General features: G+C 45.8%; 1 protein-coding gene across 2 annotated transcripts in view; it reads left to right on the top strand.

Moving 5' to 3' along the window:
• TFB1M (transcription factor B1, mitochondrial) overlaps nt 1-17,391 on the top strand; it is a 213,471-nt gene that overhangs the window by 57,537 nt on the left and 138,543 nt on the right. For both annotated transcript variants that reach the window (XM_073672427.1, XM_073672429.1), the window contains exons 4-5: nt 1,268-1,376; nt 2,089-2,240. In XM_073672427.1, coding sequence (XP_073528528.1) covers nt 1,268-1,376; nt 2,089-2,240 — 261 coding nt within the window. The remainder of the gene's footprint in view (nt 1-1,267; nt 1,377-2,088; nt 2,241-17,391) is intronic.

A 17,391-nucleotide genomic window follows, 5' to 3' on the forward strand; every position in this document is an offset into this window, starting at 1 on the left:
AAAAAGTTTCTGTCGCCTGCGGTCAGCTCTGCACAGGGGGCCATTAGCACATCACAGAGTGGTTAGGAGGTTAACTAATGTTATCTGTACATGGGAAAGGACAGGGAGTCTGAGAAGATGCAGGGTGGTCATGAGAAAGGTAGTTTACAGTGGTCACACGGTCAGCACTAAGGGACGCCCACTTCACACTGAGCAGAGACACAATCATAGCCAGAAAAGTCCCTGAAGGTATGGCTGAGTTATTCTAGAAGGGTCATTAGACTACAGGGCGTTTAAAAAAAATAACAGATTCTGGAATATGGCATCCCAGTTATGCCAAGAAAGACTTCGGACCATCTTCCCTGTTTGTAAACAATGGACTTCTCCTCACCGCTACTATCTGGATGATTATACCATATGACCACTTCCCATTATGTCCATTGTTCTGCACAGACACTTATCTGCTGAGTCTGCTGTATCTGCACGCATGTTATGTTTGAGTGCCGGGGCAGAAACAGGTCATAACTACTTTGACAGGACAGTGTTAACATTTATAACATTTATCCGAGTGGCTCATGCTATGTTATAAATTTGGTTAATCTTTAGACAGGCTAGGTTATACTACAGTACATCTTATTTTTCACCATTCTGGTACGATTTCTTTTCACATGATTTTGGATAAAGTAAAAAAAAAGTGTCTAAAACTAGAATAAATTTAGTACATAGCATATACTGTAACACATTTTTTTCCCTTTAATGAAGCCAGAATTCTGGTAAATTTACACTAAGGAATCCTCCCCCAATGTTTTTAAAGGGGTCGTCCATCCCTTCTCAATCTGAATGTTTGTCCCCTTTAAAATAAAAACACATGTACTCACCTCCGGTGCCATTCCAGCAGTGTCGGTATTCGCGTTTCTAGGGCTCACGATAGGTTGTTATGTCATGTGAGCCTTGCACCCAATCATCACTGTTGCTTTCCAGTGCTGGGGTCCTGGGTTCAAATCCCACATAGGACAACATCTGCAAGGAGTCTGTATGTTCTCCCTGTGTTTGCGTGGGTTTCCTCCAGGTTCTCTGGTTTCCTCCCACACTCCAAAGACATACTAATAGGGAATTTAGATTGTGAGCCCCAATGGGGGACAGTGATAATAATGTTTTCGGAATATGATGGCACTATATAAGCAAATGATAATAATTTCCTGCGACTCCAGCATCTGACTGTGGACGTCGGCTATACAGAAGGTTATTTGTAATGTGATCATATTTACTAGAATTGCTTATTTTACAGATGTTAAATGAAGCATCTATGGGAAAAGTGTGCATTGTTCATGGGGATATTCTCTCATACAAGATGGACAGAGCATTTCCCAAGCATTTGCAGAAAACATGGGAAGACGGTAAGCAAAATTTTTTTTTTTTTAAATATGCAATTTTTGCTTTGGTGTTAGAGTGAATGCAAATAACCAGTTTTTTTGTGCATTATTAATTTTACTTTCTAACAATACCACACTGTAAAACATTTAGTGGTAATTATTTTATAACAAGCACATATGTAAGAATGCAGCAAACAAATAGTAATGTCGTTCACTCACAGAGTTAACTAGGTATAGCTCACAGCAGGTCGGGTGATTTTGCATATTGTATATAATGAAGTGATTTTTCACTAGTTTCAATAGTCTTTAACAGTCACCTAAATGTGTAAAGACTTAAAGGATTATCCCCATCCCATCTCAGCTGTTCATGGTTGAGGTGAGAGTAGCAGGGCCTATAACCGGCCCCCTGGAAGGCGGCTTCGTTGTGATCTTACTGTAACCCCCATAGAAATAGTTAGGAAATACAAAAACAGCATAGCTTCCTGGGCACTGTGGTTTCCATAACTCTTAATAACTTCTTTAAGAGTTAATGAAACAGCGTAGCTCAGTCGTGCTTGTCTGTTTCCATAACTTTCCTCACATTTAGGAGCTATAGCCAAAAAGTCCGCTCCCAGTTCTACATGCCATCAAATATGACCCCTGAGGGGGCCCCCTTCACTGTTTTCCCGAGTGCATAGCAGGTTAAAACACCTCATAAAAGGAGAATAAGAATGTATTTTTACTTATTATTTTTCAGATCCACCAAATATACATATTATTGGGAATCTGCCTTTTAACGTCTCAACACCTCTAATCATCAAGTGGTTAGAAGAAATGGCCAACAAAACCGGTCCATTCAGATATGGCAGGACTCAAATGACTCTGACATTCCAGCATGAAGTAGCTGAGGTATGATTAACCCAGTAGAAACAACCATCCATACTGTGGAGCACATAGAAGTTATAATTATTTAGTAGGAAATTATCCAGTAAATAAGTCACTCACATTTCTTTTCCTTCTATACTTTGTATCAACAAGCTCCCTGATTTTTGTGAAATTTAACACACTCTTCGCCAATTGGCAAGGAGAGCTAACTTGCTACGTCTTAGTACTGTAAAAATATCAGAGAAAATTAATTTTTATTTTTTTCTTGCACATGTAGAAGTCTTCATGACTATTTTTTGTCAATGGTGCCCACCACCCTAATAAGGTACTGCTCTTCAGATGACGTGATGTGACCTAATTATGTGAAAATAACAGTTGAGATTTATTAACACTGGTGCACTGTGTCAGCGGTGAGCCAGGGTACCTTATACATCATTAAGGCGCACACACCGTTCATAATCTAGCAAAAAAAAGGGTCACAAACAAAAAATACAGTGCACAGGTGTCATTGGCTGTTGACTGTCAAGAATACAATGTTGCCCAATGTAGATTTTCCTCCAAACTAACAGACATCCATTTTTGGATGCCTGTTCACTAATGAGCTATGCTCAATACTACGTTGACATCTGCCAGAATCCTGTGTCATGCCTCTTCTGCTTTAATCCATATCTAAAGCATATCTACCATACCTATATGCCATATCTACAGCTTTTTGCTGCAGCTAAAGTTGGAAATTGGCCATCAGTCGCGTGTCTCTGTGAATGACCTTGTGCGCTATAGACTCCCACTATCCCAGTTGTCTTTTTAATCGAATATGGGAGTTGAATACACTTACACCACTCACCTGACAGGAAAGGTTATGATTGCCCTCATTAATTTCTTAAAATGCTCTGGTGATATGAAAGCTGGGGCATTAAGTTGCCAACCATATATACATTTATGGACAGTCCCAAAAATAGGTGATTTTTTTTCTGTCACCAGCAGATAAAAGCACCGTCCAAGATTTGTGCTGTGCAAACTCGTTAACACACCCAGAATCAGACTGTGAAACCACCGACGGTAGAAGGTGTTCTGTGCCAATCATCGCTGAGTGGGGTCTTTTTCATACACTTTATGAGGCCTAGCTTTGTTTTCCTCCAAATCTCCACCCCAAGTCATTCTCAGGCCGTAAGTCAATCTCTCTCACACAGCGGTGCTGCAGGCCAGTGTACTGATGGGAATCTGAATCCTACTTAGGCTGGGACTTGCTGCCACTGGCAGCTATTCTTTTAATGTACAAGAGCTACAGACTAGACTACAGGAATTACTGGTTACCAATCTAGAAGACTTAAGAAATGTCCGGTGTCAACTAGTGTGGGAACCAAAGCAAAACAAAAAGTATGTTCAAAAGGAAGACTGCACATCCAAAAAATGAGACTCTATTATGAAAAAAAAGAAAACAAATATAGCACAGCGATTAAAAACACTGGAGGTGATTTTGATAATATTTCTCAGTCCAAGGTAATGACAAAGAATAGACCACAACCTCAAACCAAAATAATGGGTACAGATATGACTGTGGAACATACAAAAATAAAAAAATAATATCCCCAATAATAATTATGTAACAGAATTAAAAAATATTTGAAAAATGGGTGTGCAATAAATGTAATGTTTCAGAGCCTAAAAGGGATGTTGAGAGAATAAGAAAAGAAGAAACCGTTAGAGGTGTATAGCGGCAACAGCGATATTGGTCAAGATAGAAAATCATCACCACCTGTTGATGAAGCTGCTGTGTGCAGCGATTCGTGTTGTGCCTCTCCGTCTACCTCTTCCTTATATCCAGAGATGATTGGCTAAATTTGCTTCTTTATCTTCTTTTTTGTATATGAGTTAATGTCACTATTATTTACAGCATTTGTTGATTCATATTTTTCTAGCAGCATGGTTTTTCTATCTTGAAGATTAGAATGCACACCTTCCTTTCCAGTTGGTCAATCAAGTTCGCGCTGTCTTTCCTCCATATAGGCTCTGCCCCTTCCGTACCTCCTTGCATTACGCAGCCTTGCCAGGATGCTGCCCAGCCTCACCAGACGGGTGCAGCCATCACCAGCCCGGCATCCGCCATCCTCGCTACATAGCCCGTCATTCATCCAGCCTAACTACATAGCCCGTCAGTCATCCAGCCTCACTACATATCCCAGCATCTGTCCGACCTCACCATGCCATAGTCCAGCATCTGTCTGGCCACTCCAGGCCACCATCCAGCCTCAGATCGCAACTTCACCTTACGCCGCTGCCCCACCACTGGCCGCTCGCTGCTATGCAGAGTCACCCTCCAGGACCAGGTAGGTTGTTTGTCTGCCGAGCAACCGACACTAGTGGTGGACCAGAAGCTCTGTCTCAACTGTATTTGTCCCATCATGTCCAAACACAAATATCACCAGCCTGTCCTAGTTACTCTAATGCAAGCTTAGGTTTCCATCGGTTTCATATGTGGCCGTTTACACTGCTTGCACCCATCCATCCCTCCGTCAACACCTGCGAAGCTGCTGCACACATCAAGCGGGTACCCTCCCCTCCTGAATATGCCATGGTCAGGGGCCAAACATACCAGGGTGTCATTATCCTTGGTTAGTATTACTGAGCATCTAACAATTTCCTCTCTGAGCCCGGTATTTTGACTACTTGCCAGAGTAAATCAAACCCAGCAACTGAGGTCCTGCAGCTTAGATGCTGTTCTGACCACTTCTTAGGCTATGTGCCCACGGTGCAGAAATGCTGCATATTTTTTCCACTTCTCCCTGGCAGGAAAAACGCATGCGTTTTTTACATGCGTTTTTCCCGCCAGGTAGAAGCGTTTGTCAAGCGTTTTTTGCATGCATTTTTGCATGCGGGTTATCAAGCGCTTTTCCAAGCGATTTTAGCATCACTTGGAAAAGTGCGTGACAACTTGATCACACTATATAAATCCATGCAACCATAGTAGTGTGACCAAGTTAGTTAAAAAAAAAGAATAAGAATGGTAAAAAATAAAAAAAAAGATTATACTCACCTTCCGATGTCCTCCCGGTGTTTTCTCTGCTCCGTCCGGTGTCTTGGGTTGCTCGCGGTGGTGTGAAGGACCTGCAGTGACGTCATTGAGTCATGTGACAGGTCACATGACTCAATGAATTCATGGTAGGTCCTTCACAACACCGCGACCCATACAGCAGACCAGACAAAGGGGAGAAAACACCGGGAGGACATTGGAAGGTAAGTATAATCTTTATTTTTTATTTTAAATTCTTTTTTTACAGTTTCTATGGTACCCGAGTCTGGAGGAGAGTCCCCTCTCGTCCAGACCTGGCTACCATCCGCACTTTGAACCATGTGATATCCGCTTGTGCAGATGCAGTGATGCGGATGTCACGCGGTCCAATGCAAGTCAATGGCGGCGATTACGCTGCGTGTCCGCAAAATTAATGGACATGCAGCGTATTTTTTCGCAATGATAATCCGCAGCGGAAATTTCTGCAGCATGTGCATAGCACATGTGGATTATCATTGGGGACCATGGGGCACGTATTACCAAGCGTTTTTTAAGCGTTTTCGCTGCGGAAAAACACATAGTGGGCACGCAGCCTTAGAGTGAGTCAGACCCACCAGCCGAGATCTCTCAATCGGCTGAATCCCGCAGATGACCGTGCAACCCAGCAGCTACCATAACTACCTTGTAGAGTGATTAAAACATTCCAGATGAGACGTTTCAGATGGGTATATTCCACAGGTGAACCTGTCACTTGGACACTCTTTGGACCACCTTCCACAGCAGTTAAGGTGGTGCATCGCAGAAGGTGATCCATATAGTACCCTGATCCCTTCCCTGGATGAGTCACACCCGCTAACGGTTCTTCCTGTAGGGTGCACTGCGCTTTTAGTGATTTAAAGGCTCTCTGGCCACTTTCCTCAGTGAGTCAGAATTCCCAGCAGAGACCTCTTTAAAGGGGCACGTTGCGCAAAAGATCAAGACAGCGAGAATTGTACCTTGTGGTGCTCTGACCCTTTTTCAGAGTGGGTCAGACCAACAAATATTTCGTTCACAGGGATGTGTCATTCAGGGGAGCCAGACAGTACCCTGAGAATGTTCCTAAATGAGTTAGAACAGCTGCCTAAGTCCTCTGACTAGTACATATTGTGAGGGCGCTTCTATAGCTGTGCCCTCTCTTAAGGGTAGATCTCTGTAACTGACCTGACGATAGTCTCTGCACTTTCCAAGGGGCCGGACCATTAAGTTCCATTCTCTGCTTAACAGATCGTTTATGGTACTCTATCAGCTCTCTCCCTTAGGATTCGCACACCTGTAACCACCAGGCTCAGAACCCTCAGCTGAAGGCAGCATGAAACTGATCCTGATGGAACTCTGACCATCTCCCAGGGCAATTGCCACTTCATAGATGAGTCAGCCAAGCTAACTGAGAACCTCAGTATTGCAGATCGAACAGACAGTAATCTGATCATTTTTCTTAGCAGGTCAGCACAACAAACGAGGCCTCTCTTAAAGCTGATCATGCATTCAATCCAGTTTGTACTCTAGGTACAATGCAGGGCGAGTCACCATGTAGCAGATACTGTTTTATACTGTAGATTAGTCTGCAGACATGAATCAGTGGGTTCTCTAACTTCTTCCTAGATGAGTCAGTCGAGCTAACTCAGACCCCTCAGTAGAGCATATTATAAGAATGACAGGTCTAACTCACCTAGGATGAGCTCAGAAACCTATCAGCAGAGACCCCTCAGTTTGGCAAAGTCGCAAGACTTCTATGTGGTTCTCTAACTTCCAGCAAAAACTTTTTCTACGAAAGAGACCTCTCAGTTTAGCGCATCCATCTAGCAATCCAGGTTGCCTTGCTCCATCTTTTCATGCTGTAGGATAGCTCCCTTTTGGTTGATGATTTCAGCAGCAGAAGGGAAGGAAGGGAGACACAGATTCTCTACTTCGTGGGTAGGCGGAGCCCCATAGGATAGTCACCTCAGATTGGAAAATGACGACCGGCCCCTCCAGTATATAGGCTCCTCCTACTCCCATGTTCATCAGTCTTTTTATCTGAGGTCTCAGAGGATAGTCGCTGCTTCGGCAGCTCCTCAGAAGAGTTTGTTATTTTATATCCAGCGAGTCCTGGACCCCCCGTGGTCTAGAGGTCTCTAGGGGTCTCGGCGCTGCTGAGACCCCTGACCCTCCCCTGGCAGCTCTGTGTACCCCTTGAGGAGGTTCCCACTTATGCCTGCCGGCCCCGGGGGATACAGGGCGCTCCCTGGCGGAGGCGCACACCACACATCTGAGAGGGTCCCTGCGTGCTCCGCCATAGGGGGGAGCAAAGGGCCATGGTGCCACACATCCCTGAGGATCCCTGTGGCGTTCAGCCGGGTAAGTGCTCTTTGGTCTAAAGAGTATCTTTGTCGGCTACGGCAAGTGTACTGCCTGTGTGTTTCTTGTCTATTTCAGACGCTGCCTTGACTGGGGAGCAGAGACGGAGGCCAGTAATTTTTATTTTTTATTTGCGCATGCTTTTTCGTTTTTGCTTCCTGCCTTCATTGAGGCAGGAAGCTCCCTGTATTTGCGCGCGTTTCCTTGCTTTTATTGACTTGCTTCCTGCCTTCATAGAGGTAGGAAGTTTTTTGCCCTCGTTTTTTGAATAAGCGCGGGCTTTGGCGGGGGCGTGGCCTAGCGTGGGCGTGGCCTAGTGGGGGCGTGGCTTAGCGTCTCCTGGCTTCCTGCCGTCATTACTTAGACAGGAAGTGCTTGGTTGAGCACGCGCTGGCAGTCCCTGCTTCTCCCTCCGGCGTCCAGCGGCATCTCCTGCTCTCTGCTCCCCGTCCGTCCGTCCACACACTCAGGAGGAGCGGTCGCCGCAGTACCGGTGAGTGGTTCATTGTCAGTGCTGTCACTTCGGCTACCTATTAGGAGTCCTCGTGAGCACTGCCGCTTTCCCTCCTAAAGCTATTTACTCCACTGACCTTTTTAGGCAGCTTAGTATTATAGTTGCTGTGATGTTAACCCCTTCTGAACAAGTGGAGCTTTAGGGGAAACACATGGTGTTTAAGGGAATTTCTCCCTTTGATTTTTTGCTCGGCATTTCTGGGGTAGCTCTTTTCTTAGAGTGAGCTTTAACCCTTCAGAGCCTGACGCATATATATATAAAAAAAAAAAAGTGAAGCGACACACTCAGGAGGAGCGGTCGCCGCAGTACCCCCTCTGCCTCTGGCAGGGGTTCTTTGTCAGTGCTGTCACTTCGGCTACCTATTAGGAGTCCTCGTGAGCACTGCCGCTTTCTCTCCTAAAGCTATTTACTTCACTGACCTTTTAGGCAGCGTAGTATTATAGTTGCTGTGATGTTAACCCCTTCTGAAAAAGTGGAACTTTAGGGGAAACACATGGTGTTTAAGGGAGTTTCCCCCTATTGATTTTTGCTCGGCTTTCTGGGGTAGCTCTTTTCTAAGGGTGAGCTTTAACCCCTCAGAGCCTGACGCATATATAAAAAAAGAAAAAAAAAAAGAGTGAGTTTTGAAAACAGGCTGTGCAGCTTTTACACTTTTTTTGCCATCCTTGTTGTACATCCTGGCATCTGGTGTGGGTGGCATGTCGGATCAGGGGCCTGGGAGTGCGGATCGGTCTCCTGATCCGTTTCAGGTTCAGTCGCACGCCTCTGATACACTCAGGCCTTCTACTACATCAAGTTCAACGCTCAGTGATGTTAAAGTGGAGGCGCTCACTCGCTCCATTGATAGTCTCTCTAGTCTCCTGGGACAGTGGGTGTCAGCTAGATCACACCCAATGCCACGAGGTAAAAAGCGCCACAAGACTATGGTGGCGTTGTCTCCCTCGCAGAGCGCATCAGAGGCTTCGGATTCACCAACAGATTCGGTTGATGAAATTTCTGAGTCCGAAGAGGAGGATCAACAGGATCGCTCTGTTTCTCTTTCAGGTCGTGTAGATGGGCTTATTAAGGACATGCGGGAAGTATTAGAGCTGTCTGAAGAGCCGACAAGACCGTCTAGGTTGGCCCGTCTGTATCAGAAGACGCGCCGTGTTCGTTCTACATTACCTGCGCATGAGGAACTTAACGAAGCGGTGGAGAAGGAGCGTCAGTGTCCGGATAAACGCTTCCGAGGAACGCGTTTTTTTGATGCCCTATATCCCTGTGCCAAGGAGATGGTTATTAATTGGGTTCCCTCTCCTGAGGTGGATATATCTCTGTCTCAGCTGACCAAGTCTTCCCTGCTTCCTGTTAAAGGGAGAGCCAATCTTCAGGATCCTTTGGACAGAAGATCGGAGTCAGCGGCGAAATCCATCTATGAAGCCGCAGGTCATGGTTTCCAAGCGGCCTTGGGGGCCATGTGGGCCGGTGAGGCTTCTCTGCGGTGGTTGGATCAGCTGCGTGTGGCGTGGCAGGATGGGACTTCGCGTTCAGAAGTGGAAAAGCTTTTTCAGCGAATGGAAGAAGCTATGTGTTATGGCAGAGATGCAGTACTGGACACTGCTTCAATTCTATCCAGGGCTCAGGCTTCGGCAGTCACGATTAGAAGAGCTCTGTGGCTTAAACAGTGGACCGGAGATGCGGTATCTAAACAGGGATTGCTTAGTCTGGCATATAAGGGCGGTCAGCTCTTTGGTTCAGATCTTTCGGAACTAATTGCCAAAGCTAAAGCTAAGGATGTTACTCTGCCTGGGAAAAAGGCAGTGGCATCCACAGCCAGCAGGACAGGGCCCGGCAGAGGTCTTCGGTCCTTTCGGGCCAGGGGACGATTCAGTCAGCCTTCTTGGAGATTGGGTCGTCCCTCATCCTCCGGCAGATCCGCCCAGAAATCTCGTACTCCCTGGAACTAACGGTCCCGTCAGGACAGATGGGAGGTTGATAAAAAGTCCGCTAAGGCTGACTGACGCCAGGGATCCCCCCGAGGGCTCTCGGGTGGGAGGTCGTCTGCTACAATTCGGGTCGATCTGGGCATCCCACATAGCAGATGCCTGGGTGACACGGGTTATGTCGGCAGGCTATTTCATAGAGTTTCATTCTCTACCTCCAGACAGGTTTCGTCTGACGGGCATTCCGTCCGTGCCAAGACTGGCTGCCGCACTGTTTCAGGAGGTCGACTCTCTCCTACAGCAGGGTGTGGTGGTTCAGGTTCCTCCGGAAGACCAGGGAAAGGGTTTTTATTCCAACCTTTTTGTGGTCCCCAAAAAGGAGGACAAGTTTCGTCCGGTGCTGGATCTCAGGGATTTGAATATTTACGTCCAGACACGGAAGTTCCGCATGGAGTCTCTCCGATCGGTGATAGCGACCCTGTCGCAGTACGATTTCTTGGTGTCGATAGACATCCGCGACGCCTATTTGCATATCCCTATCGGCAGGGCTCACCAGCGTTTCTTGCGTTTCGCTATAGGTCAAGCCCATTACCAGTTTGTGGCCCTACCCTTCGGGTTGGCCTCAGCTCCCAGGGTTTTTACAAAAATTCTGGCTCGTCTCATGGCGCTTCTTCCAAAACAGGGGGTTACGATCCTCCCCTACCTGGACGACCTGTTCATAGTGTCACCCACAGCAGAGGAGGCAATAACGGCTCGCGATCTCTCCCTTCAGTACCTGATGGACTTCGGGTGGCTGATCAATTGGAAGAAATCGTCATTGGAGCCAGCACAGTCCATTCTTTTCCTGGGGATGCAGTTCGATACAGTTCGGTCAGTTGTGTCCCTGCCTCCTGTCAAACAGACGAACCTTCGTCTTCTGGTCCAGGCTATGAGGTCGGCGCTGTCAATGTCCCTTCGGGAATGCATGCGCCTTCTGGGTCAAATGGTGGCAACTATGGAAGCAGTACCGTTTGCACAATTTCATTCCCGGGATCTCCAAAACCTTATTCTGACCCATTGGGATCGATCGCTAACTTCTCTGGATCGCTCGGTCATTATCTCCCGCAGGGTGCGAGAGTCTCTTGGATGGTGGTTACGTCCGGAGACTCTATCCGTGGGGAAATCCTTCCTTCCCCCGAGATGGTCGGTGGTGACAACCGATGCCAGCCGGACAGGCTGGGGGGGAGTTTGGAACGACCTCTGGATTCAGGGGGTCTGGTCGCCAAAGGAGTCGTCTCTCCCGATCAACATTTTGGAGTTGAGAGCAATATTTCTCTGCCTCCAACATTGGACGGTCTTATTAAGCGGTCTACCGGTCCGGATCCAGTCGGACAACGCTACGGCTGTCGCGTACATCAACCACCAAGGCGGGACGAGGAGTTCCAGTCTCATGTCGGAGGTCTCTCGGATCCTGGTCTGGGCCGAGTCCAAAGTTCCAGCAATTTCTGCAATTCACATTCCAGGGGTGTTGAATATCTCGGCGGACTTCCTCAGTCGCGAGCAAGTGGACCCTGGGGAATGGAGTCTCCATCCAGAAGTGCTTTCTCTGCTGTGTTCCTGTTGGGGGACTCCTCAGGTGGACTTGATGGCATCCAGGCTGAACGCCAGGGTTCCGACGTTCATGTCCAGGTACAGGGACCCGGTGGCGGTGGATGCTTTAGTGGCCCCGTGGGGTCAGTTCAAGCTGATCTATGCGTTTCCGCCGATATCCTTACTGCCTCTGGTGATCCGACGGATCAAACTCGAAGGGGTATCAATAATTCTGATAGCACCAGACTGGCCGCGGAGGACATGGTATTCGATTCTGGTGTCTCTTCAGGCGGCACCTCCGTTTCCGCTGCCCCTTCGCCCGGACTTGCTCACTCAGGGGCCCATTCGTCATCCGGACCTGAGGTCCCTTCGTTTGACGGCGTGGCTCTTGAGACCGAGATCTTGACCCGTCGCGGTTTTTCGCCTGAGGTCATTGCTACCTTGCGGGCGGCCCGGAGTCCAGCTACGTCCAGAATTTATCACAGAACTTGGGAGTCTTTCTATTCATGGTGTTCTGGATCCTCAAGAAACCCGAGGGTTTTTTCCATCCCCAACTTCTTGGCCTTTCTGCAATCTAGTCTGGCCAGGGGTTTGGCAGTAAGTACGGTGCGGGGACAGGCTTCTGCTCTTTCCGCACTTTTTAGGAAGGCTATTGCCTCTCGCAGGGATGTTCGTTCTTTTTTTCGCGGAGTCACACGTCAGTTTCCGCCACGGAGGGCAGTTGTGGCTCCATGGCGGCTTAATCTAGTCCTGGAAGCCCTTCAGCATAGGCCTTTTGAGCCTATGGATTCTGCTAAACTTTTACTACTTTCTTGGAAGGTGGCCTTCTTGGTGGCAGTCACCTCTTTGAGAAGGGTATCGGAATTGGCAGCACTTTCTTGCTTACCTCCTTTTCTGGAATTTTTTCCGGATCGCGTGGTGCTTCGTACTCGTGAAGATTTTTTGCCTAAGGTAGTGTCACAATTCCACATTAATCAGGACATTGTGTTGCCTTCGCTTTGTCCAGGACCTAAGAATCCAAGGGAGTGGGCCTTGCACTCGTTGGACTTAGTGCGGGCATTGAAGTTCTATCTTACGATCACTCAAGGTTTTCGGAAGTCGGACTCTCTTTTTGTAATTCCGGCAGGTCGTCGGCGTGGTCAACGTGCTTCCAAAGACACGATAGCTCGGTGGATCCGTTCAGCTATCCTGGAAGCGTACCTACTCAAGGGCTAGCCTTGTCCGGTTAAAGTTAAAGCTCATTCCACGAGAGCCATTGGCTCATCGTGGGCTTTTCGTCAGGGGGCCTCGGCAGCGCAGCTCTGCCGGGCGGCCACCTGGCGCTCCGTTCACACCTTTACTAAGTTTTATAAGGTGGACGTAAGTGCTTCAGCCGATGCGGCCCTGGGACGCAGGGTCCTGCAGGCGGCGGTAATTTAAGTTATCTCTTTATTTAGTTTTCCGTTATTTAGCGCGGTTTGCACTCTTGCCTAAGTTTTGGGGTATGGAAGCTTCTGCCTCTATTTCCCACCCTTAAGTAGGTACTGCTTTAGGACGTCCCACGAAGTAGAGAATCTGTGTCTCCCTTCCTTCCCTTCTGCTGCTGAAAGACGGATTTTGGTAAGAACTTACCTGTAAAATCCTTTTCAGCGAAGGAAGGAAGGGAGACACAGCACCCTCCCAGGGCAGAAGTGTGTTGTTGTGTTTCTAGATGCAGCTCGTCTCCTTCCTGATGTCGATCTTCTGGACTGGGTTTAGCGCTCTACGGCTCTCCTTCCAGTTTCGCCAGCTCTACACAGTTGTCAGGTCCAATGGGGTATGCCTAAGACTGTGTGTTTCTATTACATAACCTGTTTTCTCTCATTTCTGAAATTTCAGAAGGGGATATGTTGTTCTGCTGGTTGGTCTGCTCTTCCTTAGCTTGTGTACTTACTGATGAACATGAGAGTAGGAGGAGCCTATATACTGGAGGGGCCGGTCATCATTTTCCAATCTGAGGTGACTATCCTATGGGGCTCCGCCTACCCACGAAGTAGAGAATCTGTGTCTCCCTTCCTTCCTTCGCTGAAAAGGATTTTACAGGTAAGTTCTTACCAAAATCCGTCTTTCAACCTTCTCTTCTATTTCTAGAGGCAGGGGTCACTGCCTTACTCAGCTATTTTTTTTTAGTTTGCAGTGTGGGATGCTGGTGGGTCACACTGTGTAGGCTTCTTCAGCCAATAAGAGTCCTTTGTTTATGGTACCATAGATAAGATACATCGGGATTGACGAACCATAGAATCGGGTCACATCGTATTCTCTTGACAGTCTGAACATTTTGCCAATGGGCTTCAGTTTTTCTTGGAACTCCCAGATTCTCTGCCCTTTTAGATGCATTGTACCTGAAGAGTGTGCCACATTAGATGCATTGATTGTTGTTTGTTGAAGCCTCCCCTTGAGGCCTCTAGTCCAGTACTTTGGTTATTCCCTTATGCTTTCTCAGTCCCCAAGGCCGTTTCCTTTATAGTATTTTGTTGCCTACAGTCTTTAACCCCTTTACCACCGAGGGTGGTTTGCACGTTAATGACCAGGCCAATTTTTATAATTCTGACCACTGTCACTTTATGAGGTAATTACTCTGGAACGCTTCAACGGATCACGCTGATTCTGGGATTGTTTTTTCATGACATATTGTACTAGTGGTAAAATTTCTTCGATATCACTTGCGTTTATTTGTGAAAAAATCGGAAATTTGACGAAAATTTCTCAATTTTCAAAATTTTATTTTTTATGCCCTAAATCAGAGAGATATGTTACACAAAATAGTTAATAAATAACATTTCCCATATGTCTACTTTACATCAGCACAATTTTGGAACCAAAATTTTTTTTTAGTAGGGAGCTATAAGGGTTAAAAGTTGACCAACGATTTCTCATTTTTGCAAGAAAACTTACAAAAACATTTTTTTTTAGAGACCTCATCACATTTGAAGTGACTTTGGGGCCTTTATGACAGAATATACCCAAAAGTGACACCATTCTAAAAACTGCACCCCTCAAGGTGCTCAAAACCACAATCAAGAAGTTTATTAACCCTTCAGGTGCTTCACAAGAATTTTTGGAATGTGGAAGAAAAAAATGAACATTTAACTTTTTTCACAAAAATGTTACTTTAGACCCAAATTTGTTTATTTTTGCTGGGGTATTAGGAAAAAATGGACCCCAAAATTTGTTGTGCAATTTATCCTGAGCACGCAGATACCCCATATGTGACGAAAAAACACTGTTTTGGCGCACAGCTGGGTTCGGAAGGGAAGGAGCGCCATTTGACTTTTTGAGTGTAAAATTTGCTTGAATAATTAGTGGACACCATGTTGCGTTTGGGGAGCCCCTGATGTGCCTAAACAGTGGAAACCCCCCACAAGTGACACCATTTTGGAAACTAGACCACTCAGGGAACTTATCTAGGTGTGTGGTGAGCACCTTGAACCCCCAGGTGCTTCACAGAAGTTTATAACATTGAACCGTAAAAATAAAATTTTCACATTTTTCCAACAAAAATGTTTTTCAGCCCCCTATTTTGCATTTTCACAAGGGTAAAAGGAGAAATTGCACCATGCAATTTGTTGTGCAATTTCTCCTGAGTAATCCGATACCCCATATGTGGGGGAAAACCACTGTTTGTGCGCACTGCAGGGTTTGGAAGGGAAGGCGCGCCACTTAACTTCTTGAATGTAAAATTTGTTTGAATAATTAGCGGACACCATGTTGCGTTTGGGGAGTCTCTGATGTGTCTGAGTAGTGGAAACCACCCCCCATCTCCCCCAGTGACGCCATTTTGGAAACCTAACCTTAGCACAACCCTAACCCTTACACAACCCTAAGGCTGTGTACCCACTATGCGTTTTTTTAAGATATTCCACTGCAGAAACTCTTGGTAGAAGGTCTGCTATGTTCCCCCAATTATCATTGCGTAAAAATCCACAGCACTACCAATTATTTTGCGTAATCGCGGCGTTTTCGCCGCCATTGACTTGCATTGAATCACATAATATCCGCATGACTACATGTGCACATGCGGATATTAAGCAATTCATGTGCGGATGGTACCCGGGTTTGAAGAAGAGGAGACTCTCATCCAGACCCGGGTACCATAGTACCTGTAAAAATTAAAAAAGAATTAAAATAAAAAATAAAAATTATACTTGCCTTCTGAAGGCCCCCGGTGTCCTTATCCGATGCGTCCGGTCTCCCTGGCAGCTCTTGACGGTTTAAATGGACCTGCCATGACATCATTTAGTCGCGTGACCCGTCACGCTTCACTTCCGCTTGTCACTGGCAGGAAAAACGCATGTAAAATCCGCATGTACAATCCGCATGCGTTTTTTCTGCCAGGGAGATGCAGAAACACTCAGGAAAATTGCAGAGCATTTCTGCATCGTGGGCTCATAGCCTAACCCTAAAGTTTATTTTTTACGCCGTTCCTCATGCGCTATAAGTGATTTAGACGTCTTTATTCTTCGGGTCGGTGCAATTACAGCGATGCCAGATTCATATTGGGTTTTTATGATTGACAGCTGTCACACACTAAAAAACCATTTTTTTTGCGAAGACTAGTTTTTGCATCGCCATATTTTGAGAGCTAAAAGTTTTCCATATTTCGGCCGACAGAGTCATGTGCCGGCTTTTTTTTTGCGGGACAAGTTGACATTTTTATTGGTACCATTTTAGGGCACGTGACATTTTTTGATCGCTTTCTATTCTGATTTTTAGAAGGCAGAATAAACAAAAAACAACAATTCAGAATTTTATTTATTTATTTATTTATTTTTTTATGTCGTTCTGTTTGTGGTAAAATTGATAAGGCAGCTTTATTCTTCGGGTCAGTACGTTTACAGCGGTACCACATTTATATATTTTTTTTATATTTTGCCGCTTTTACACAATAAAAACTATTTTTTAGAAAAAAGAATTGTTTTTGCATCACTTTATTCTGAGAGCTATAACTTTTTTATTTTTCCGCCGTTGGATATATGGCGGCTTGTTTTTTGCCTGACAAGTTGACGTTTTCAGCTGTACCATTTTTATTTACATTCGTCTTTTTGATCGCGTTTTATTCCTTTTTTTGTTTGCCGGTATGATGATAAAACATCGTTTTATGTTTCGTTTTTTTTTTTTTTTTTTTTTTTTACCGTGTTCACTAAAGGGGTTAACTAGCGTGACAGTTTTATAGGTCAGGTCGTTCCGGACGCGGAGAAACCAAATATGTGTACTTTTATTGGTTTATTTATTTTTTTCATAAGATTATTTATTTATGGGTACAATATATATATATGTATATGTATGTATATATATATATATATATTTTTTTTATATTTTTACAATTTTTTTTAAACTTTTTTTTCACTTTCTGACATTTTTATTACTTTTACACTTTGTCCCACTATGGGACTTTCACCTTTTGCAGCCTGATCGGCTGTATAGCACAGGAATGCAGACCCATCCCTGTGCTATGCAGCCTGTCAGCGCTGCACAGGGGAGACATTACTTTGGTCATGCACTGCGCATGACCAAAGCAACTTCCTGCCTCCTGGTGACCCGGATGTTGTCATGATGACATTGGGTCACCATGGCAACATCCAGGACCGGACTCAGACGCCGGCAGAGAATGTAAGTATGGCGCTTACCTCCCCTTGCCACCGGAATGCTGCGATCAATTTCGATCGCAGCATTTCGGGGGTTAATGTGCCGGGAGCTGTTTCGAGACCGCTCCCTGCACATAGCATCGGGTGTCAGCTGTAACAATCAGCTGACACCCGGCGGTGA

Source organism: Phyllobates terribilis, unplaced genomic scaffold, assembly GCF_046119375.1.
Source record: "Phyllobates terribilis strain yellow unplaced genomic scaffold, ASM4611937v1 Scaffold_3__8_contigs__length_932513732, whole genome shotgun sequence".
Taxonomy (NCBI): Eukaryota; Metazoa; Chordata; class Amphibia; order Anura; family Dendrobatidae; genus Phyllobates; species Phyllobates terribilis.